At 41.6% G+C, this 22,959-nt stretch overlaps 2 protein-coding genes across 10 annotated transcripts in view; both read right to left on the reverse strand.

The window, feature by feature from the left end:
* Positions 1–4,491, reverse strand: part of LOC131685291 (serine/threonine-protein phosphatase PP1-beta catalytic subunit) — a 283,243-nt gene extending 278,752 nt beyond the window's left edge. Inside the window, exons 1-2 of one of the 9 annotated variants that reach the window (XM_058968909.1) lie at positions 4,354–4,491; positions 3,275–3,610 (exon numbers count right to left, since the gene is read on the reverse strand). In XM_058968909.1, the coding sequence (XP_058824892.1) occupies positions 3,275–3,326 (52 nt within the window). In that variant the 5' untranslated portion in view covers positions 3,327–3,610; positions 4,354–4,491. Of the gene's footprint in view, positions 1–3,274; positions 3,611–4,180 lie in introns of all 9 variants that reach the window. The other 8 variants (XM_058968907.1, XM_058968906.1, XM_058968905.1 and 5 more) reach the window with 8 other exon arrangements.
* A 7,938-nt stretch (positions 4,492–12,429) lies between these two features.
* LOC131685287 (zinc finger matrin-type protein CG9776) lies at positions 12,430–17,576 on the reverse strand. The gene is made up of 7 exons (XM_058968894.1): positions 17,315–17,576; positions 16,730–17,233; positions 16,484–16,674; positions 15,291–15,526; positions 14,848–15,226; positions 14,309–14,786; positions 12,430–14,253 (listed from the first exon to the last, which is right to left on the reverse strand). The coding sequence occupies exons 1-7, from the start codon at positions 17,331–17,333 to the stop codon at positions 12,623–12,625; spliced, it is 3,438 nt and encodes a 1,145-aa protein (XP_058824877.1). The 5' UTR covers positions 17,334–17,576; the 3' UTR covers positions 12,430–12,622.
* Positions 17,577–22,959: the final 5,383 nt, after the last annotated feature.

Genomic DNA, 22,959 nt, shown 5'->3' on the forward strand with positions numbered 1-22,959 from the left:
TTATGCTTAAACTTATATTTTACTTCGGGGGTGTAGCCGACTTGTCGCTGGAATAGTAGCTGTCATTTCCTGAAATGTGGGTCTTCGAGAACGGAAAGTAACTTTCGTCGTACAGCACGAACGACGTCCCGCGGTAGTTCTTCGTCATTTACCAGCACTGCGATTTCACGATCGCTATCTGCTCATCCGTGTACTCGGAGGACCAAGTTTTCTTCCGAAAATGATGTCCTCCATCATTAGGGTTCGGTGAATCAAGGTATGGGAGCAGTGATATTTTCGGCCGCCGCCGTCATGCAAACTCGTTCTGTCCTTGTTGTCGAACAGCTTTTTTAAACGTTTTCTTCATCTCCGTTCTCATTATTACCTTCGTCTGCGGCCACCACCGGTCTTCCGCTCCACGCTCAGGAATGCCAGGAACCGGTAAACTGTGCTCACGGGCACGTTTTCGTCTCGAAAGTGGACTACCGTGAACGTTTTTTCCACGATGAGCATGCGTTTCGTAAAACCGTACAACACGCCCGCGGAGTGTTTCGACGTCATCTTCGATTGAACTGACAGCACCCGAGCGAAAAGAAATTGTGTCACCCATTTCTAGGGAGTCCAAAGAGCAATTCTTTTGGAGAAACAAAATTTACGCTCTTTACTTTAATTACAAATAGGTATCGATATCATTCTCATTTTTTATTGAGCATCCATTAGTCGTATCCTCTGCAGAGTTTGTTTCACGATTGTAATAATATTTGCTAACCGTTCGCGCGAAATCTAATTATTCAGTACAGCGAAGATAATTGATGTTGAAAAACAACTCGGCAACTTCAGTTGTCAGAATTTACTTTCTGGCTACTTTTCTAATCCAAATTATAAAACGCATTTTTTACTTCAGTCATAGTTCACCTTCACTCATGCACATCCATTCCAACACGTATATTTGCTTTATCGTGCTTTTTCGAAAATTATTATAGAAAATAATGAACCCGATGAGAGGGAAATTATTTTCCATGAAACAAAAAGAAAATTTCAAAGACGAAAAGGGTTTTTTTGTCCTAATAAGGACCTTTGTTGTGGACGCCGTTTCCTCGCCAGTAACAGTACGACTTTTTAACACATCTCGTGGCAGAGGCAAATTTGAGAGCCCTTTTCATTGACCTCTGCAAGCGGAAGGCGTTCGTTCCTTCTAGGAAACAACTAAACGGCGACAAAATGCTTGTGGTTTCTACGACGTTCTAACGCCCGCCCGGTGAGTGGAGAATATTCACCATAGACAGTAACAGTGCGGCATCCTCACGTGACGTGACCCTTGCAAAAGTCATTATTTCTCTATCCGGGTCACGCAATACAAGACGCCGCCTACGACAACGCACTGATTGCGGTGGTTCTACGTTCTGGTAGACTGATCCAGTGACCAGTATACGATCGACTATCCAGTAAACCGGACGGTACACTAGTGTAGCCCGGAGCTCAGAAAGCATTGAAGAGCATTCCTGTGACTCTGATTTAATAGATAACCAGGTAAGTAGCCAAAACAAAACACATATCGTAATGAATTTGTGGTATTATTCAGGATTTCTTATTTACATGAGGTTAACTCCCGGTTTCAGGACGTTACTTTTTGCCATTTTAATTTGGATTTTCTCCTAATAATAAATTCTTGGAGTAATTGCAAGGAAATGGTCCGTGGCTTGACATGTAGTTAGTAGATAAGTAAAATCAACTTACAGTAAATCAAAGCAAGGATGTCATAGTAAACGCAATCAATTTGGTCGGTTTATATACTGACACGTAGTGTGTTTTCTTGCAATAATTTCTGGAAGAAAAGTCAAAGATTCAATTATTTAAACAAAATAATGATCTAATCAAGTAACTTGTATCCAAAGCATTTTTCCTTGTCCTGATACTAGGTGTAAACCAACAGAATACCGTATGCAATAAAATTACAATTACAAAATATGGAAGAAGACGTGAAAGTACTTGCATTTCATATATTAGGCAAAGAACTCAAAATTCATTTTGATAAACTATTCATTTCTATACTCCAATCCTTTTTAATTCGATATCAGGATTCTAAAAAAATAATTCATTATTCGAATATTTTGAAAAATTACGTACAGTTACAGAAATTTCGCATTTTTGCATTTCTAGTGTTTACAAGTAAATTGGTTTTTATTAATTTTAAATTGTGTTCTCTTAGAAATTACGGTCTAAAACAATTCAAATTGATTGATGTATATGAATGTTTTGAATTCAAAACTATTTGCTACACACAGGAAAAAATATTGGTAAAGGTAAGAATATTGCGCTCTTAGCAAAAAACAACCAGCGCCTACTTTTGAATTGAAAATAAAACTAAATTAATTAATCAATAATAATAATAATCAAAATAAAAAAATTCCTTTTAATTTGTATAAGAATAGTAATCAAAATAAGTTTTATTTGCAAACTAAGAGTGTGTGTTGGTTGTTTTTTGCTAAGAGGGAAAAACTTATTTTTACCAACATTTTTTTCTGTGTGTAAATATATGCAATCCATGTTTCCATGTTATTAATAATTAAGAAAAAATTATCAGAATATTTTACCTGACAATTTACATCCATTAGTTTATACATGAATTCTCAGTCATGTTAATTTTTATTGTCCCTAACAAATAACATTCCCAGAAATATAATTCTAATAATGAAAAAAAGTTATGGAATTGGTAACCAGTAAATTCAGATACGGTTAGTAAAAATGATTCAACAAAATCGCGTAAAAATATGTAACCCAAACATTCCGAGATAAATTTTCCGTTGCGAGAACTATTTACATTTAAGCTCCGGGTTCCAAAGAAGCCGAGCATCACACATCACACACAGCAACACAACACATCGAGCCGAGCTACTACTACACTTCACCCCATCCCATCCAAATGCGAAAGAAAATGCGCGCTGGGTGATACCTATATCGGGGACATTCCGCTTGTATTTTCCTCCCATTCTGTCGCCTATTATGATTATGATTACTTCGCTTTGATGAATCAGGGATCAACATACAATATGATAATACGAGGCGAGAATTTTCAACGTCGTGGTTCGTCGTCGTCGTCGTGTTGTGACATTGTTTTTCCAGCCAGATTTTGTACCATCCGCCAGCGGAAACGAAAGAAACCGCGCCGCCTCGGAGAATGCTAATCATTTGGAGTAATGATGACGAAGGTTCACCATCACCATCAGGGAAAATTTACCAAAGTTGATTATGATTAGTGGGAAGCATACTTAGAATGGAAAATTAATATCCCTACCTTCCAGGAGTCGCTGTATCAGATTATCCACGTCCAGATCGTAGTCGGACATTGTCGCTGCCCTTCCTTTCCTTTTTTCAATCCGGTTAAGTTGGAAGCAAGCTGATGGATGGTTCAGAGTGCAAACGAGAATGCCGATGAAATGAGTCTAGCTCTGGAAGCACCGTCGCCGCGTGTTAATTGCTGACGTCAAAAGGTTTTATTTATCGTGTAAAATTTTCCTTGCACTAAAAATCACCGATTTTCCTTCGTTCCACTCTGCGACCAGTATTTTTTCCACTACTTCCCGTACACTACCAACCCAACTAGAGGACCGATTTCTTTAGTCGCCTGTTGCTAGAGGAAAGAAAAGATTGAAATTTGAAAAAAACAAAAAAAAAACAACCGGACCGAACCACGGATGTTTATTAATAACTGTATCTTCGCGCTCTTTCGCACTCGCTCGTATATTATATCGCTTCTTCTCGGCGGCACCGCACTAGCTTGCGCTGGTTCGATTTTTTACTTGAAAATTTTACTTTTTATCGAATCACTACACCGATCCACCACTACTGGAAAAATATAACGTAACAAAAGCAGAAAAGAAGTGCTGGGTACAGCGAAAAAAAAAACATTCAATGACGTTATTCGGAAGTCAGCACCAGCTGGCAGTGAATTTTATTCCATTTTGATTCGAGGTACACACAATCACTTCGTACCAGACGAGATCCGCCGAAAAGAAACTAGCCTACTTCTGTTTTGCGCAATCTGCACACGGCTTTGTACTAGAGATAGAAGCGGCACCGCCTCATTAAAACTAATCCCCGGTTTCGTTCCGACTAAACTCCAGAGCAACTGGATCGGTTCGACTGAACTATTTCCGAACGCACTATTATCACACCCTTTTTTCCCGAATAGACCACTTACGGAATAGCCGGAGCTTCGCGAAAAAAAAAAAATTCGTCGGAAACGAAATTATTCACCACACACACACGCACTCGGGTGCAAACACGGCAGAAAAATAACTACTTCTCAAACTAGAAATCGACTAAAACGCGGCGCGGGTTCCCCCACCTGTTTGCCAACCTTTTTTGACCCACACTCTTGTTCTATACAGCGATCCTATCACGACGGTCCTATGCAGCGCGTTTCCGTTTAGCAACCTGTCCCGGAAAATGCTCGCAATCGAATGAAAGGAACGATCCGAAACGAACGAATGCAACCCGACCGACCGTCACTATGGCTGACAGTTGCGTGGAAAATCTGAACGTTTTGTGTGCTTCTCTGTCACTCCCATCCGCTTTGCACACTCACGATCAATCACGCAAATATATCGTTTTGCTGTCAGGGTTCCCAGTAAGAAATTAGCTCGCGCAGGGTCCCATAAAATGTTTCACAACACTGTAAATAATGTTGTAACGACATCTGGTCGGTGTTCAGTCAGATCGGAAAAGCCGCAAAATCTTAAAAATTGAGATAATGATAACACAAGATCACGCAGAAAAATTTAGCATATTTAAACCAAAAATATGTGTTATTGAATTCAATCAATTATTGTTTATCACTTTAAACAACAAAATTATTAATTTCACAATATTTTTTTTATTAGAAAAACAATGTAAATTTGCTTTCAATAAAAACATTTTTAATTTCAATAATTTTTATTTATTTTCAATAAAAAAAATTATTAGAAAGCAAAATGATAAACTTTTTTATTGAAACAATAAATAAATTTTATTGAATTCAATAAATAAATGTATTGTCCCCGACCAATAATTTTATTTATTGAATTTAATCCATATTTTTATTGAACCTACAAATCTTTTTTCTGCGTGATGAAGAATTTCATCGGCTACATTCGACTTTTGGCAGATTTGAAATATTGCGCACTTCCCACCAACCTGGACTATGCACTTTCAAAGTGCGAGTGATCAAACTGCTACTGAAAACTGCGAGCTGTCAAAACACATGTATGTCAAATGATAGAGATGGTACTTTCATAGACAGACCAGTCGAACTAACCAGTCTATGGGAATAATTAATAGAATAGTAAGTGCGCAGTGCGGCTAGAATCCAGCTTTTAGTGCCACAAGCAGTATGTTTTAATAAGCAAGACTTATGTCAAAAATTAATTTCGAATTATAACGTAAAGGATGCTGCGATTCAAACTTTAAACTCGTTTCTCTCGAAACCAATACAATGTCACTTAGTCCGGTCTGACTTCCCACTGAAACGTCCAAAAACTTGTTTCAAAATCGTTCAACACGGGTCCAAAGATGGAAATGAAACGTTCAACGGTTATTTGGACGTTGTCCAAATTGGTCCAACGAACGTCCTTCATTGGACTATTTTGAAACCAACCGTTCTTAGAGGGTTACAACCGACCTTAGCAAGCAAGGGACTGCCCCAAGATGGAGAGAAAGGTGGGAACATTTGACACTTTTGAGTGTATTAGTATTATACTTGCAAAATTAAGCATGGCGGCCGGGGCCCTTGATGTAAACATCATCATCCGAACGAGCATCCTGATTCTTTGGCACACGATGAAAAGTGAGAAAAGGCAGAGCTTCACCTCGGATCTATCGATTAGAAGAACACTTATGGACACTTTTTACCTTGAAAAAAAAACGATTAAATTAACTATGACCAAACCGAAACAAAACTTATGGCAACAGAAGGACCCACTACGTCAACTGCTTGTGCTTTTCTTCTTCAAATCATTTTTTATTATATACATCGATAAAGCTGATTTTCGTGATTACAACAATGTTTTTTTCCAACTCCGGAAACGTGCAAATAAAATTTAAATTTAAAATAAAGAAATATGTTGACAGTCTCGATTTGACACTATCAGAAGCATTTGACATATCGAATTTCACGACAAATGATGCCCTGTCAGAAAAAAATGAATACATGTTTTCCCGGTTTTCCCGCAAGGTTATTTTTATTTGACAATTTGACATAAACACCATCCAATGCATATAGTTTTTTTTTCATTTTGGGTGTTGCCTTGATAGGCCAAATGTAAACAACCGCAGTTTTCCTACGAATGGTTGTGTATGTTTACATAAGATTTATTTTAAAAATCAAAAAATCGTTTCTGCATATTACAACTAATTTTTTTTTTTTTTTTTTTGAAATAATGTTATATTATGTATACTGGACCTAAAATTTATCGAATGGAACGGAAAACTATATATAGCTTAATGACCCAATTTGGTATTGTAATTAGCCAAAAGATGAGACTTTTTAAGCCCTCAAATTCCTATGAATGCGCTGTTCAACTAAACACAACTATCCAGCTTTTTACGTGCCATAATGGCGGTCTAAATTGTTCAGTTCGTAATACGTTTAATTGCCCTTTTTTGACAATAATCGTTTACGCCAGCTGTACAGCAACGCCCAGTTGAAGACGTCGGGCGTTCATTGAACAAACATCCAACGCATTGGACTATCTAATCCACCAGAAGATCCGGACCTTTTAACAGCATGTCGTTGAATGATGCGCCGGCCACACTCGCATTAGCGTCCCATTTCAGTCGTAACTTGTTCCAAAAGACCATGTTGCATCGCCAATTGATGATGCAAAATCTTAGCAACGCTGTCGTGATGCTCGGTGTAGGCTGTGTTGGCTGGTACGCAGCAGCCTGCCATAATGGAGTCGATGGTCTCGTGTGGCGAATGGCACATCCGGCATATATCCTTGATGTCTTGGTGGAAAACATAGCTCCAGCAATTCTTCGTCGACATTATCCTGTCCTGTACGGCTATCAGAGTTCACCTTGCTTGTGTCATATGTTCGATGCAGCCTTGCCGAAGTAGGGCTGCTGCAACTGGTTGAGATGGTCACTGTGCACAACTTTCTGCTTCCACTTTACAATCTTCTCCTCCGTAGTCTGTAGACTACAGTTAAGGTTGTAGTTAGCTTGCGCTAGGTGAAGTGCGGTGTAGTTCCATAGCACAAACTGCTTGATATACTGTCGATTAGCATTTTCCACAAAGTATTATCGCAGTCGTAGCACCAACGGACCATGCCTAGATGTCGCCTGTTCCTTGTCCCGTGGCCATGTCAATCTCTCCAAAGGCGACTGCGGATGGTGCATTCCAGGTTGTCCAAATGACTCTCAATTTTCTCTCAAGATCTTCCAAGTCAGTCCGGCTCCATTTGATAACGCCGCACTATGGGGTAACTAAGCCGAAAAGCTGGACAAAATTATTTTCTGCTTTTTGCAATTATAATTCAAGAGAAGCTTAAATATTTGATGTTGAGTACATTTTTCATGAAAAATCCACCTAACAGTGTGAAATTTGTATTCTTCTAATATTTCCTCGAAAAGATGGCCTAAATGAAACCATTGCCATTGGTGGCTGTGGTTTTCTACGCCATGAGGAATCAATCAGTGCGCCGATTACAAATCCAAAAGCCGCGAATAATGGCGGTTTGCTGCTTTCTCGGTGGATGTCGCTGAGTGTCGACTCAATTATGTCGACGCCAAACAGTGTACATACGGCTTAATAATTGGGTTGCTGCTACACTATCTTATGCGGAAATTAGACACCACACAGTGGCTATAGTAACATTTGTAGGATGATTTTCTAACGCATTTTATTATTTTTGTGCATTGGGGACAGTAGGTACATAAACTATCTTGTTTTATGTTATTTTTCTCAAAGCAAAAAGTAATATTGTTAAAGGAGGCGATATTTAACTGAATACTACAAATACTACAGAAACTGCTGCTTTGTATGCATGCATTCAATATTACAGTTACAATAATGCTGTTCGCCATTGTGTATGAATGTTTAGTTCAAAGATTGAGGTGCATATGTAAATGATCGCCCCGAGAAAATATTTGTGATGACGTAGATGAAAAATTACTAGGGGAATCTCATTCGCTTGGTAAACAGTAAATTAAGGAAAAAACTCTTTCAGCTTATTAGCTATGAACAAAAGCATAAAAAACCTTTTTCGGAAGTGCTACTGTATACAGAAGAAGTGTGTAACGTTAACATTCCTCGATGAGTCTTTGTTCCTCATGTACAAGTTCTACCGCTGGTTTGAAAAGGCGAGGAGGGAGGGAGGTGAGGTTTTGGCATCGAAAATATATGACAACTAAAAACGGTAAACAATTTACAAAAGTGATAAGAAATCCTAGCAGGCGATTCAGCTAAATAAGACGAATACTGCCTAAGATCGCAAATCAGTCCCATTAAGATAAGAAATCCCATAGAAAACGGGAGAAATATGCGATCATGGGTGGTATAGTTGCTTATAATGTTTGATAAAAAGCACCAAAATGATGTAAAACTACAATTTTCAAATCGCTCTAAAATCAACGGTCGGATGAGATGGACTGACAATAGCCGATAGTTTCCAATGCTTTTATCCTTTTATCTTAATTTGACTTAATTTGATAACTTTTTCATTTACGAAATAGTATACTATATGTTACTATAGCCACCAATGGCAATGGTTTCATTTAGGCTATGTTTTCGAGGAAATATTAAAAGAAAACAAATTTTACACTGTTAGGTGGATTTGTCATGAATTTGTATACACCACCGTACCCGCATCAACCAGTTCATCCTGCGCTGCCATCACCGGGACGCCCGTTATAAAGTATTACGGAAGCCCTCGAGCGCTCCGATGCAGTCGTGCTACCAGTCAGCGGCAAGCTCAGTCGTCCCGGCTCTGCGTGCGGAGGTCGTGAGGAGGTCTACCGAACTCCCTTCTCAGGCGAGTATTTTGCTGTGACGATCCGCTTCCTGAAAACCTTTTGGTTTCTAGCTTGCCATCGAGTACATTACATTCGGATAATATGCCGGGACATCTGTCTGGCGTTGACGGTTTGCGGTTGTACTACCAACACGTCAGAGGACTAAGGACGAAAATAGAGGACATGTACTTGGCTGCAGCTGACGGTGACTACGATGTTTACGTTCTGAAAGAAACTTGGCTTGATGATCGTATTACATCTGTGCAGCTCTTCGGCGATGGTTACACGGTTTACCGTGCGGATCGATGCGATAGCAACAGCATTCACGGTCGCGGCGGAGGAGTTTTGATAGCTGTTTCTTCCGCACTTGTCTCCTGTGAATTTGGTGTGGATAGTTCATCATGCATCGAAGCTGTTTGAACGAAGATTACCACATCTTCACTTTATTTGCGCTGTTTACATTCCTCGAAAAACGTCTTGACTGCAATATTATGCAGCTCCATCTAGACTCTATAGAATGCATTTCTTCTCAGGCAAATGCCAACGATGCGATGATAGTGCTTAATGATTTCAACCAACAAGGACTTATGTGGGTAGCCTCTGAGCGTGGATACGCTTACCCTAGTCCGTCATCCTCGACAACTAATCCCGCCAGCCGTTTACTACTGGACAGGATGGCTTTTCACGGATTAAATCAAGTAAATACGATCTCCAACCACCAATCTCATTTTTTGGACCTCGTCTTCGTAAATGGGATTACTCTGCCTGAGTGTTCTGTGAGTGAAACTTCTAATGTGATCGTTCCTTTGGATAACTATCATCCCGCTTTAGAAATAACAATTTCTACCAGTATCACCGTGCAATACAAAGAAGCTTTAGTTGCGGATCGTCGTAATTTTCGCAAAACTGATCTAGCTCTCCCTGTTGTTGATCGACTGGAGTGTACTGCTTGGATGTAGATGCTGCAGTTGACCTTTACAACCGACTACTGCTTGACTGTGTTGAAATATCCGTGCCTAAATGCCAACCACCTAGGAAGCCTCCATGGTCTAACGCCATGCTTCGGAATCTAAAACGTACTCGTGCCAAAGCTCTTCGAGCGTACACTAATCGAGGATGTCCTTTTCTCAAGCGCTTCTTTGCAATAGCCAGTAATGAATATCGTAGTTACAATAAACTGCTGTACAAACGATATGTGAACCGCATTCAACACAACTTACGAAGAAATCCGAAAGGCTTTTGGTCTTTCGTTAACACGAAAAGAAAAGAAACTGCCCTCCCATTTAAGATGGTTTACAATGACGAAATAGCGACTACGATTGTGGAAAAATGCTCACTATTTGCCAGTTACTTCTCGGGTGTTTTCACGACTGATGTGCCATCTGTTATCGAGCTTGAAAATGCGGTTCGTGATGTTCCTGTTGACGCTGTGGACATGGATGTATTCACAATTTCAGAACAATCGGTTCTCTCTGCAATTCGGAAAACTAAATCGTCGTTTGCTCCAGGACTAAGTGCTATACCCTCTGCTATATTGAAAAAATGTTCCGATACTTTAGCGATCCCACTGGCACACCTTTTCAATATGTCGCTTCAATAGCAAAAATTTCCTAATGAATGGAAGTGTTCGGTGATGTTCCCGGTGTTCAAAAAAGGTGACAAGTGCAATATCGAAAACTACCGTGGTATAACTTCATTGCGAGTCGAGTCGAAGGTTTTCGAATCGCTCATCAACGAGGCGCTGCTTTCAGCTTGCCGGCACTACATTAGCACTTGTCAGTACGGTTTTTTCCCTGGTTGAAACGAACCTGGTCTCTTTCACGTCCTTCTGCACAGAACAAATGTCCAAACAACTGCAGGTGGACACTATCTACACTGATCTTAAGGCTGCGTGTGACACTGTTAACCATGAAATACTGTTAACGAAGCTCACTAAACTTGGATGCACTGCCCGATCCTGCTGTTGGCTGCGATCATACCTTATTCACCGTGAAGTCGTTGTCCAAATTTGTGACAATGTATCTGAATCCTTTTCCTACCATTCTGGAGTTCCTCAAGGTAGTGCGCTTGGTCCGTTACTGTTTACACTGTTCGTGAATGATGTGGTTTTCATCTTGATGCGTGGAGGAGACGACTTGAATTTTTTTCTAATTATAAAGAAAGAATCCGATTGCTGTGAGCTACAGTATCTCGTTGATACCTTTTATAGTTGGAGTAAAAGAAACATGATGGTTCTTAGGGTTGCTAAATGCTTTGTTATCAGCTTTCATCGGACGAGGAACATGTTTACTTTCAACTACAACATCGCTGGAACTCAGCTGCAACGCGTTGATCATGTAAAAGATTTGGGCATCATCCTAGATGAAAGGCTAACGTACACCCATCACTTCTCAGTGATCATTGACAAAGCTAATCGTCTACTAGGTTTTATGTTCAAAATATCCAACGAATTCCGCGAGCCTCTGTGCTTCAAAGCGTTGTATTGTTCACTGGTGCGCTCACAGCTGGAATTCGCGAACGTCGTATGGTGTCCCTACCATGCAACTTGGAGCCAAGGAATTGAAGCCGCCCAGCGCAGATTCATACGATATGCCTTACGTCAATTGCCTTGGAATGATCCGCTGAACTTGCCACCATATGAAGACCGTTGTCGACTACTAGGACTACACACCTTAAAAGACCGTAGGCACACCTCGCAAGCCACCTTCGTATCTAAGCTTCTTCTGGCTGAATATGATGTTCCCGATCTCCTATCGCAAATTAACCTGTACGCACCAACCCGTGTCCTTCGTCCTCGAACACTGCTGCAGACTGAAATGCGCAACACTAACTACGCTGCCAACAGACCGATACTAGCAATGGTCCGTCACTTCAATGATTTTACCGACATCTTCGACGTCGTCATTAGTTCTGCACAGTTTCGAAATCATTTGTTATCACTTTAGGTTAATTATGTATAGTTTAGTTCTAGTTCATTAAGACTCAGTGTCAGTTGGACTGAAATTGTTTAAATACAAATAATAAAAAAATACTTTGTCTTCCAGGTCCTTGTTGATTAATGGCGTTACAACATAAGTTTATATAGGGCGTTAAATCTCCTCCCCCCCCCCCCCCCCCCCCCGGGCAAAACAGAATTGCTACGGCTCTGACACGAGAAGAACATCCGAGCGACAAATCTATTTCAGCCGCCTTCAACCGCATTATTGTTCGTAGGGGTAATTAGCACAGACGAGCACCTGCCTATAATCGAAAGTCAGTACTCATGTAAACAGGGAAACCAATAGAACCTTGGACTGATGTGCAATTATGGGTGGAGTATTCAAACGTCAAAATGTTCAACACGTCCGACAAAGTTCGTCCAACTCGACTGGGGGGGTTAACTACTACGAAACGAGAAAAACGAGGAAATGTATTTCAGACTGTCGATGGCCGCTTTCGGATTCAATAGCATAACACAAATTTTATGATAGCGTTTCTATTTTGTGGCAAAGGTCCGGTACTTCACTTAGACTTGGTTCCAAAGAAAATCCTGCCCCACCTTACGAACGTCTCTGGTCAAAAAATTTAATACATCACCATATAACCTGTAAATGTTGGATTACACACGAAACCTAAAACCTACGACTCGAATAAAGGAAAACAGTTATTTTTCTCAGAAAATCTGAGCCGCCATATCGTCGGCATCGATTCCCAGCATGGCCAGTTCCTCCAGTTCCGCCCGCTTGCGGCGTGTTTCTTCGTTTTCAATCTCCGGCGGTGGAGGTGCTTGCGGGATTTCCGGTTCACTGCTCATCGCCGTGCCATCATCGTTACTGGTCGTATTATCACCCGGTGAACTGGTTGGTGGAAACAGGGAATCCGACGAGTGCTCCACCACCATACCATCGTTGGAACCCATTTCCAGTGGCTGGTTCTGGGATTCATCGTCGTACGAAACGGCCGCACCCGATACAACTGCGGTGTTGTATTGAGCGGCGATCTGTTGATTGTAGATTTCGATCGCTTCCGGTACGATCATCTGTGGCTGGTCAGTGTCCAGAACCGGGACAACCGGTTCGGGCGGCATCACTTCGGGAAGTTTTGTCTCGTTGGCTATAACATCACCCGGTTTTTGTCTGTCGCCGTCGAAAATGATGTCCAGGGCTTCCTGGAAGTCTTTCGGCAGAGGACCTTTGCGAGGGATTGGTGCATCACTAATCGGTTTCGGTACCAGGTCGGCTTCGGTTTCATCGATACCCGGAGGTAGTATGCTTTCGTCCGGTTTAGAGGGATGATTTGGTGGCGGAGGTGGAGCTCCCATTAGAGCTACAAATTGGTAGGGGTCAGGCATCATATCGACGAATTCTTCTGATTGTAGCTTGGATCCGTTTTCGACGCCGATTGGCTCACTGCCAATCACTTCCTCGACTGCGTAGGATTCCTCTTTTTTGAGGTCTTGTTGTTGCTTTTTGAAAACGGGCATCCGTCCAATGAAAGGCAACTTTTTCTGTCCAATCGCCATCGAAACCGGTTGTTTCTTTTCTTTCTTTTCCTCGTCCTTCTTTTCTTTGTGTTTCTTTTCCGGTTTTGGTTTAGGCTCCGGCGGGAAGTTTACTACAGGTTTCTCGATAACCCTTGGTCTGCTACGAGAGCGAGATCTGGACCGGGAGTACGAACGTCGTAACCGGAATCTGCCGCGCCCATAACTGGGACTACGCCGTCCACGCGATCTGCTGCGTCTTCGTCTATCGAAGCGACCCCCACGTTCCGCATCCCGCTCACGACGACGGTCAGGGGGGCTTCTTCTGTCTCTGCCGAAACCAAACCGTCGACTTGGGCTAAAGTTTCGTCGCCATGGTGGAGTTATGGACCTACTGCGTCGCCGATCGTCGGGAGCACCTCGTCGTCCATCATCGGTGGCCCCACGGCGCCCATCATCGCCTCCTCCCCGGCGCCCATCATCACCTCCTCCCCGCCGCCCATCATCTCCTGGTCCACGACGCCCATCGTCGCCGCCGCCACCGCGGCGTCCATCATCGGCAGTTGCTCGTCGTCCTCGATCTGAACGATCACCGTCTCCCCCTTTCGAGGGTACCTCGTCCCGGCGTTTAGTCATCTTACCTTTCAATTGTTCCAGTAGCTGTTTTTCCGTTTCGGAAATAACCGGATCCGGGGTTACCCACTGGGAAAGCATCAGTTCGTCTCGTTTCTTTTCGCGGCTTTCTGCACCGGCCGTCATGAATGGTGGAGGCGGAGCTGTAAGTTCCTGCGGGGGCGGTGCCGGCTGAACGACGGTCCATTTGCCTAAAGAAAAATGTGGTTTGTTATAGGGGAAAAATTAAAACCGATCAGAACTTACCAGCCGATGCATCCAGCGGATGAAGATGGCCATCTTTAGCCGCTTCCTGTGCCTTTAGAATGTTTCGCATTGCTACCCGAATCGAGGTAGCCGGATCGAACTCATCCCCGCGGGTGCTCTTCTTGTCCGAATCGGAATCGGAGTCCGAACTGGTGCTCGAACTGCTGGAAGAAGCTGCTTTCTTCTTCTTTTTCGAACGCTTCTTTTTCTTCTTCTCGCGTTTTTCCTCCTTCTTGCTTTTTTTCTTCTTTTTACCACCCAAATCAATGCCCGTATCTTTCTGCAAGGAACTGGCAGTTAGAAAATCAAGCTCACCTTGCCCGGCGACGCGTGCCTGTGCCGCACCACTGTCCGGAACGTCCCGTGTGGTTGTGCTTGCTTGCTGCTGCTGTCGATCGCTGTCCCGCATCCGTTCGTAGGCTTTCTGCCGTTCGGTCATCCAGTCGATTTCAAAATTTGGCTGGGAATCGATGAATTCCTGGAAGAGAGGAACCAAAATTTGAAATATCCTCGGAAAAGTGGTAGATTGATTAACTTACCCCGTAGTTATCGCCATGCATCTTCGATTTGAGGTGCACCGAAGCGCAGTGTAGATCGCCCATCCAGTAGTTGCAAACTTTGCAGTACCAGGCCGTTGCCGGAATGAAGAACTGCAGCCCACGGATGGGTGTCCGCTTGCTGGGTAAACCCGGATGGTTGGTACTATCGTCTGGCGGTAGCTTTTCGCGCCATGGATATTCTTGCGATGTGCTGGTTGCCGCCAGATGCTGCTCCGAGTGCAGATGGTTCAAATATTCCTTGGCTGTTTTGGGGAATATATCGCATTTGGAGCACCAGTGCAGTTCGGGATCGTAGTAAATAAAATTGTAATGTGATCTGCGCTTTCGGTCGTCGTCCGCTTCGGTTTTTACGGTCGATCTGAAATTATATTAAATATAAGACACCTGGTCGCACCATAAAAAAAACAGGAGAAACAACTCACTTTTCCTCCTTCTTCGCCTTGCCACGCTTCATCGTTTCCAGGACCTCATTCTTGAGACGCTCGGGTGAAGCAGATGATTCCGACTCCTTCCGATTTTTACTGCCAGTTTCATGATTCGGCGATCCGCTGGTATTGATAGGAGGTGGTGGAGGCGTTGGTGACTTATCCTTGCCAATAATTCCATCCAACATGTCGATGACATTCTCGATTGTGCTGATCTTGCTCTGAATCTGTGACTGCAATAAGGACCGGGGAAGGGGAATCGAGGGAGGAAAATCGCATCAAAGGAAGGGAGATACAGAGAAAAACAACACGTTAATTTGGTTCCGAGCCCGGCGGGTAAAGCTTACGGTATGATATCGTATTTTGGAACCTTTTCTGTTCTGATCATCTTAATAGCAGGTTCTATGTGTGAGAAACGCGATACGAAGCTTTAGGTAATGCGGAGACCAGATAAATCAAGTTTCTCGAATTCAAGCAATCTGTCAGTTCTAAAAAAGAAAAGTTGACGATGGGTGAACTGTTCCGGCTGCCTTCAAATTCCTCGTGTCGTTCCTTGGTCTGTCACAGCATCCTTAAAGACTAGTTACAGGAGAACCTAGCTGAGCCAGCGTAAGCTGAAAATTATCAAACATCTCAACCTAGTATTTTTCAACTTACATCTGACTCTTACAAAGGAATATCTCTACATAGATAATCAGTACAATACATTCTCTACTACAGCGCCTAAGAGAGGGTGCCATCAGCACACCACACACCACCCTTCCGTGTGCTCCAAAATAGGCTAGGGGCTCTCGGGAACATTTCCTCCCATTCCGTGATCGGACAAAAATAATCAATGGAACAAAACAAAAAACGACCGAATCTCGACCATATCTGGGAAGAAACGACCCTCACCCTGATAGTTTAGTGGTTTTTCTCATCCGGGATGATTCAGCTGGCAATAATGATCTTTCGATATCACAATGTGAAGGTCACGCACACAATCAAATGCTGCAGGGGAAAAGTGTTGCGTTTGAAAGAGAATACAACTGGTGGAATTGAAACTAAATCAACAAGCGCGCTTCTCGCACTCACAAGCTTCGGTGCGGGTTCGTACTGTTTCTACAAAAATTATCAATTTGTACGTTGAACGGGTTGATTGAATTACGGCTTTCGCAGTGTGATTCAATGGCCGATCAAACGTCACCTACCTGAAGTTTGTCGTTCTCCTTGATGAAATTACTAGTTGTGGGCGATGGCGGATCACGTCCAGAGCTAAGATCACCACGCTGCTGCTTAAGTATCTTTAGTTCGCGTTTCAACGCGCCAGCTCGACGCTGGTAATCATCACGTTGCTTCTTCAGTGACGCCCGCTGATTACGAACTTCCAAAGCGATAGCAGCTGAAAATCATTCATTTTACTTCGACGAAACAAAAACAAACCCATCGCAAATTACCTTCACGCTTTCGTTTTTCCTCTTCAGTTTCCTGAATAACTGGCATTCCTGGCGGCGGAGCACTCCATCCCTGCTGGCTACCATACTCATCACCCGGTGGGATCGGTTGTCCCATCATCATAGGCGGGGGAGCACTTACCATTGCGCCGTAGCTATCAATCGTAGCAACCGCCGGTGCTCCGTAATCATACCCAACATAGCCGGTAGTCATATAGCCCTGAGCGGCGGGTGGTCCGTAACCACCGTAAGCATCATATATCGGTCCCGTACCCATGTACGAGGCATTTCCAATCATCGGCGGCGGTGGAACATCCTGCATCATTGGCGGTGGTGGAGGACTTGGGCTGTGGCGGCCTCTACGTCTTCTCATATTCGAAGCGTCCATGTCGCGGGGTCTTCGCCTGGGATCTCGGCTATTGCTTCGATGTTCGCGTCTTCTTCGACCGTAATCTGGACTTCGGCTGCGACTCCTACTGCGCGACTTTCGTTTATCTTTCTTTTTGCCTGCAAAAAATGAAACAATCAAAAAGTAAACAAACCACGTTAGCATCAGCTATCTGGGTGGTAACTCAGAACGGTGCTTACCACCTCGCTTGTCGTCCATCTTTGAATTTCCTCGAGCAGACGGTGATCGAAATGAATTTTGCAAATACAGAATGTGGCTTCGATAGCCAGTTTTAATAGTTAATTTCACCCTTCACTACAGCAGGCAACTTTTTACTTTAGTTTTCAAATATTTTTTTAAGAGAAACAGACAATATCCAGCAGAAAAGCTGCAAATTTTCACAGCGAAAGAACGTCTTCTTTCTCTACAAGCACAGTATATGCAGTTTGAGTGTCTTTTTCGTGTCGTGTCACCTTTCAATTTGAGCCAGGGCGGCCAGATTTTATTTCTTAGTATCGATCAGATTGGTTAAAATTCCAAAATATTCTATAATTCGCTGAAAAGGTTGAAAGTTTAAAATGGGGAAAAATAATTTATCCAGTAACTCTTAAAGACAAAACGTAACATGAAATTTAAACTAAATAAAACACGACCCGCCACATTCACACTACGAGTTCAAACCTCGACAAACATATGATTACGGCCTAAAAGCCAACTGTCAAAATTCACTTTGAATGGAAATTCCGGACAAACCGTTACACGCCAATCACAGATATTATAGTAAACGAAAGAGAAAAGTTTTCTCTTTCATAAACTGTTGTGAACTGTGTTCGACTAGTAACGGTTTGTCTGGAATTTCCATTCAAAGTGGATTTTGACAGTTGGCTTTTAGGCCGTAATCATATGTTTGTCGAGAAACGTACTCTAACCAAATACAAATTATCCTTTGCTTTAACGCTATATTGATGACATTTTACTTGTTGTAAATTATTGAAAGGTTTTTTTTTAACTCTGTAATGTGGGAAGAGCAAGTTCTAGTTTTATTACTTAAAATTATTGTTATATATTCAATTTTTATTATTTTAAAATTATTACTTATTAAAATTTTAAAATCGTTCAAAATTATGAATCAATAACTAAACCACTCCTGACCATGTTCTTACGAGGGAAATTGGAGGAAAAACAAATAGCTTCTAGATTGAGGCTATTCTACACACCGGCGGAATTTTGTTCCTCATGAATTTCAAATGGGAGATGAATTTTCGTTTTCCGTGCTGGAACTTTCAGCTGATAAAAATTCGGCAAAATTTTGTTGACTTTCAGCGAAGAAAATTTGTAAGTTGTTTCCAAATATTCTCAAACAGAAGTTTAACAATCATCGAAGTATTTTTGTAACTTATTGTGTTGTTTTTCATTTTCATCTGGACGAAGTTTCTGAAATTTGGATCTGACAATGACATGTCTGAACGTTGCTTAAAAAGCTGGAAAATTCGGATAAATCTGGAAGGTTGGCACCCCTGGCTACAAAGTGAGTGCCTGTACAAAATGAGTACCGGCGAAAAAGCCGGTAAAGTGGAAGAGTTGCCAAATTCGACGAGAGCATTTCAAATGGGCCCATAAATAAAAATGTAAACAATTCCTGTTAATACTTCAAATGAACACTAAGAGCATGTTCAGGAGTGTTCTAGATTCATAATTATGACAGTTCTATAATATAAAACTGAAAATTTTAAAACTAGAACTTGCTCTCCCCAGCAACAATTTTATCGGATGTTCTATTCAATTTAAAATTCATGTCTCGCCATACCTTCACTGCATTCAAATATAATTTTTCCCCAGTCTATCGGGTTAAGTGTCTGTGCTGAAAACTTTGCAAGTATTTAAAACACAGTTCTAAACGTGTTTTAAAATCGGCAACAAATAGAACGGCGTCGTTTTAAATTTTAAAACAAAACTGTTCGAAATTATAAAACAAAACGCTCTGCTGGGGATGTAAATGTTTCAGTTCCAGTTCTACTTTGAAACTCCTATACAAAATAAAACGCTCCTGAACACGCCCCAATAAAGCTTTATACACACCTTAAACAAACCGATTCTGAAGCCTGGCTATTCGCGAAATAATTGGTTATGGAAAAGGCACATAAGCAAAATAACTTGATTTGTTTATGTTCCCTTTCACTTCCCCTCAAAAACTAACGGTTCATATACACTAGACTAGGGTGACCATAGGTCCTGGTTTCCCTGGACATGTCCTGGTTTTTCACTGACTGTTCCGGTGTCCTGGGAAGTTGAGGAAAACGCTTGATTTGTCCTGGTTTTTGTCCTGTAAGCCTAAAATATTTTTCTTTACTGAGTCTTCGCTATATTTAGATCGCAGTTACGACCGATCGCAACCATAACTGCAACGTAAACTCACCCTCAAGCAAAATACGAGAAACAAAGTTTTGTACACTCGAATCCCTCAATTGTATCATCCGATCAACTTTCTTCTCTTACGTGGAAATTGAAAAGATTAAGAACGAGGTGTTCGTACATAGCATATGAATGACCTGTAACTGCCGTGACAAGCATAACAGTCCCATATGTATAGGAAATTCATAGTAAATGAGACTCTTATGCGTATCACGACAGTGTAATCCGTTTTCAAGGAAATTTGGCAACCGAACAAATCGAAATGGTTCCAGTTGTGGCCCAATCTCTGGCCGCTATCAATGTCGATGAAACAATGATAACTAGAGCTTCTTCCTGGCTTTCATCGAGGCTAACGTATTGAGAGACGTATTTGTGTATTTTTCACGAAATGACATGTATTTTGTGTATTGATGAGTATTGATTATTTCTTTAATAATTCTTACGTGTTAGCGCATTAAAAACGAATTTGTGTATTGTTCACGAAACGCAATGTATTATGCGTATTGGTGAATTATTTCATAATTCTTATAGATTAGTGTACTAAAACGTACAATTGTATGCACGCATTGTATTTTTGTTGAATAATCAATTGAAACCGAATGCTACTGAATTTTGACGTTTAAATGTTATTGTAGAATGCAAGCAGAATAATTTCACAAACGCAAATAATAAAATTAGTACAAATGGAATTACCAGTGATTTTTCAAGATTGACGAACAATTCAGCATTATGCCAAATTTTCTTGCAGAATCCAGCAGGAATTCCAACTGGACTTTGAGTTATGGCTGAACTCATTCCTGCAAGTTGATCGGAAGCGACTCGTAAGTCGTAATTCGGATTCTTCTGTTTTGCATTATTTTTTATTATTTTGATTTTAGAGGTTTTAACGTTAGGGTCATTCGCCTCTTTTCTGGTTAGAGTAATCTCTTGTGGAAAAATCTCTGTGCGGGGTTGGGAATCGAACCCAGGTGAGCTGCGTACAATCTTGTGTTTTGCATTCTCAATCCATCGAGCGTTGGTTTCGATTCTATTTCCCCAACAAGTGTTGATTTATAATGCAACCTATATATCTAAACAAAATGATCCATCGCAATGTAAACTTCGAACTTGCAAGATTTTAGAGCTTCACTATTTAAGGTAAACATTAAACCATTGTTTATGGCGATAAAACGAGCGAATTCTTGATCAAAAATTTGCTACTGATGCTGGAAGGAAGTTTCGGATTTACCTATGTTCACGTCCCCTAGGAGTATTTTGAGATGTACGGGATGTTTATTTTCTTTAAAGATTATGGGATTGTTCGTCTGAATCAAACTAACAAGGATTCTGATTGATTTCTGCCTACATGTCATTCTAATGATTCACCGATTCTGAATCCGTTTGCTTAGAGTCCCAATTCCGAGAAAAGTAAACAATCTAGCTTGAAAAAAAAACATACGCTATGTCATAATAAGAAATATACTGAATTAGTTTCATTTGGCATCAAATTAATGTAATATCTGTATAGCTTGTATCAACAGTGTATTACTTGACGAATTGGATTGTTATCGACGCATTGAAAAATATTTCCGGTACTAACGTATTTTTGTGTATTAGCGTATTTTCGACGTATTATCGATGTATTGAAAAATTCTTCCGGAAGTAACGTATTTTTAGTGCATTAGTGTATTTTCGGCGTATTAAATGTATTAAGCTGTATTGAAGTATTTCTCGTGTATTTTTTCAATTGGATATTTTCAATTCACTTCGAATGGGGAGTGAACTGCCCCTCGGCGTACATTGCCTTTAAATCCGGGATTCGACAAATTCCTTTTGGTGCCTCTGAAAAGACAAATAGGCATCTTTAGGGGTGTGCGGGTTAAGGCATATTCTGATGCAGATTAGTACCGTGAGTTAATGTCTCAGTCCTTTTTCAATTTTTAGGCCCGAAACTATTGAAAAAAACATTTTTTAGTTTGTTTCCTTTTATGACAATAACACATCAACACCCATGCGACTTGCACGACTCTATAGGTTGCCTTATCAGATCTACCATAGTTTGCAGGTGAAACCTGGGATGGCAGGCTGCTAGCGGATTGACAAAGTACCAGATCATTTTGTGTGGGGTGCAGTCCCGGTTAACAATGAGGCGAACGAGATATTTGCAGATACGTCATTTAGTGGGACAACTGTCAGTTTGTTGGTTGTTGGTTTAATTTGTTTTTTTTTACTTTAAAAATCAGAAAAGAATAATTAAGGTTTAAGAATGATATGAGTGCACTCGTAAGGACACCCGCTATCAATACATATGAAAAACTGGCACAATTTTTCCAAATTAAAGATCCCTATTGAAGACGTTTTGGTGACTTTGCTTCTGCTTGAATTCCCTTTCCAGTGGCATTTTTTCGTCTTACTGAAAATCCACGAACATTGTTCCAACCAATGAAAAGGGAAATGACCTAACATCAATAACTGTCGTAGAATAACTTCATTGCGTGGTAGTGATTATGGAACCACTTCAGGGTCAACACTAGCAGTATACCTAATCCAAGATTAACATGTCTTCACTGGACACTGAACAGCGACTAACCTGCCGAGTAGAGCATCCTACTTAACAGGGAGTATGGAAGGTCGCACTCAAACTGATATTATTTACACTAACCCATCCGATATTTTTCATATAACAATTGATAAAATGGAGAGTTTTTGCAGCTGTTTCGATCCTAGTTCTCAGCTACTTATTTTTAAATCAAGAATGGCGTAGGGAAGTTACGTGGGACCGTTGATGTTTCTACTTTACTTTATTTGTTTATGGTTTGTAACAAGAACAGCGTGCGTGTAAATTCGTAAAAAGACCTCGGTGATCGAATCCTCATGAGACTTTTTGGCTGAGCTATACCTGTCGACTGCTGTTGCGGCACTATCGAGGATGATGTACAACAGCTCAAAGGTGTGCGCCAGTAGACGTAGGCTACTGGCAGGCGTTGCCGTATCTATCCTCAGGTACGGCAGCCCGTCATGGTCAAGAGCACTGAGGGTAACCAGTCACCTACAGAAACTGGAGAGCATCAACCGCGTGATGTGCCTCAGAGTGATATCTGCCTACCGCACGGTATCACACGATGCATCCTGCGTGATAGCGAGCATGATGCCAGTCGGTCTGGTCATTCGGGAAGATGAGTGCTTCGAGCTACGTGGAAATGTGGTGAAGTGGAACGCAGTCTCGACTGCAACCACCCAGATTGCCTGTAGGCTACAGGGAATTTGGCGCACCGAGCAACTGACGACGGGCACGACTAACTAGTGATTGGTTAGTTGGAGCAAAAAAGGCCGAGCGCAGAAAAGTGAGTGAATGATCTGTTCATGCTGAGGCAGGTTTGGCGCAGCGACTGGTAACCGCGTAAGGGGTAAACCCAGCCGCCCCGAGGCAAGGCAGAAGTGCGAGTGTATAGGC

Source organism: Topomyia yanbarensis, chromosome 2, assembly GCF_030247195.1.
Source record: "Topomyia yanbarensis strain Yona2022 chromosome 2, ASM3024719v1, whole genome shotgun sequence".
Taxonomy (NCBI): Eukaryota; Metazoa; Arthropoda; class Insecta; order Diptera; family Culicidae; genus Topomyia; species Topomyia yanbarensis.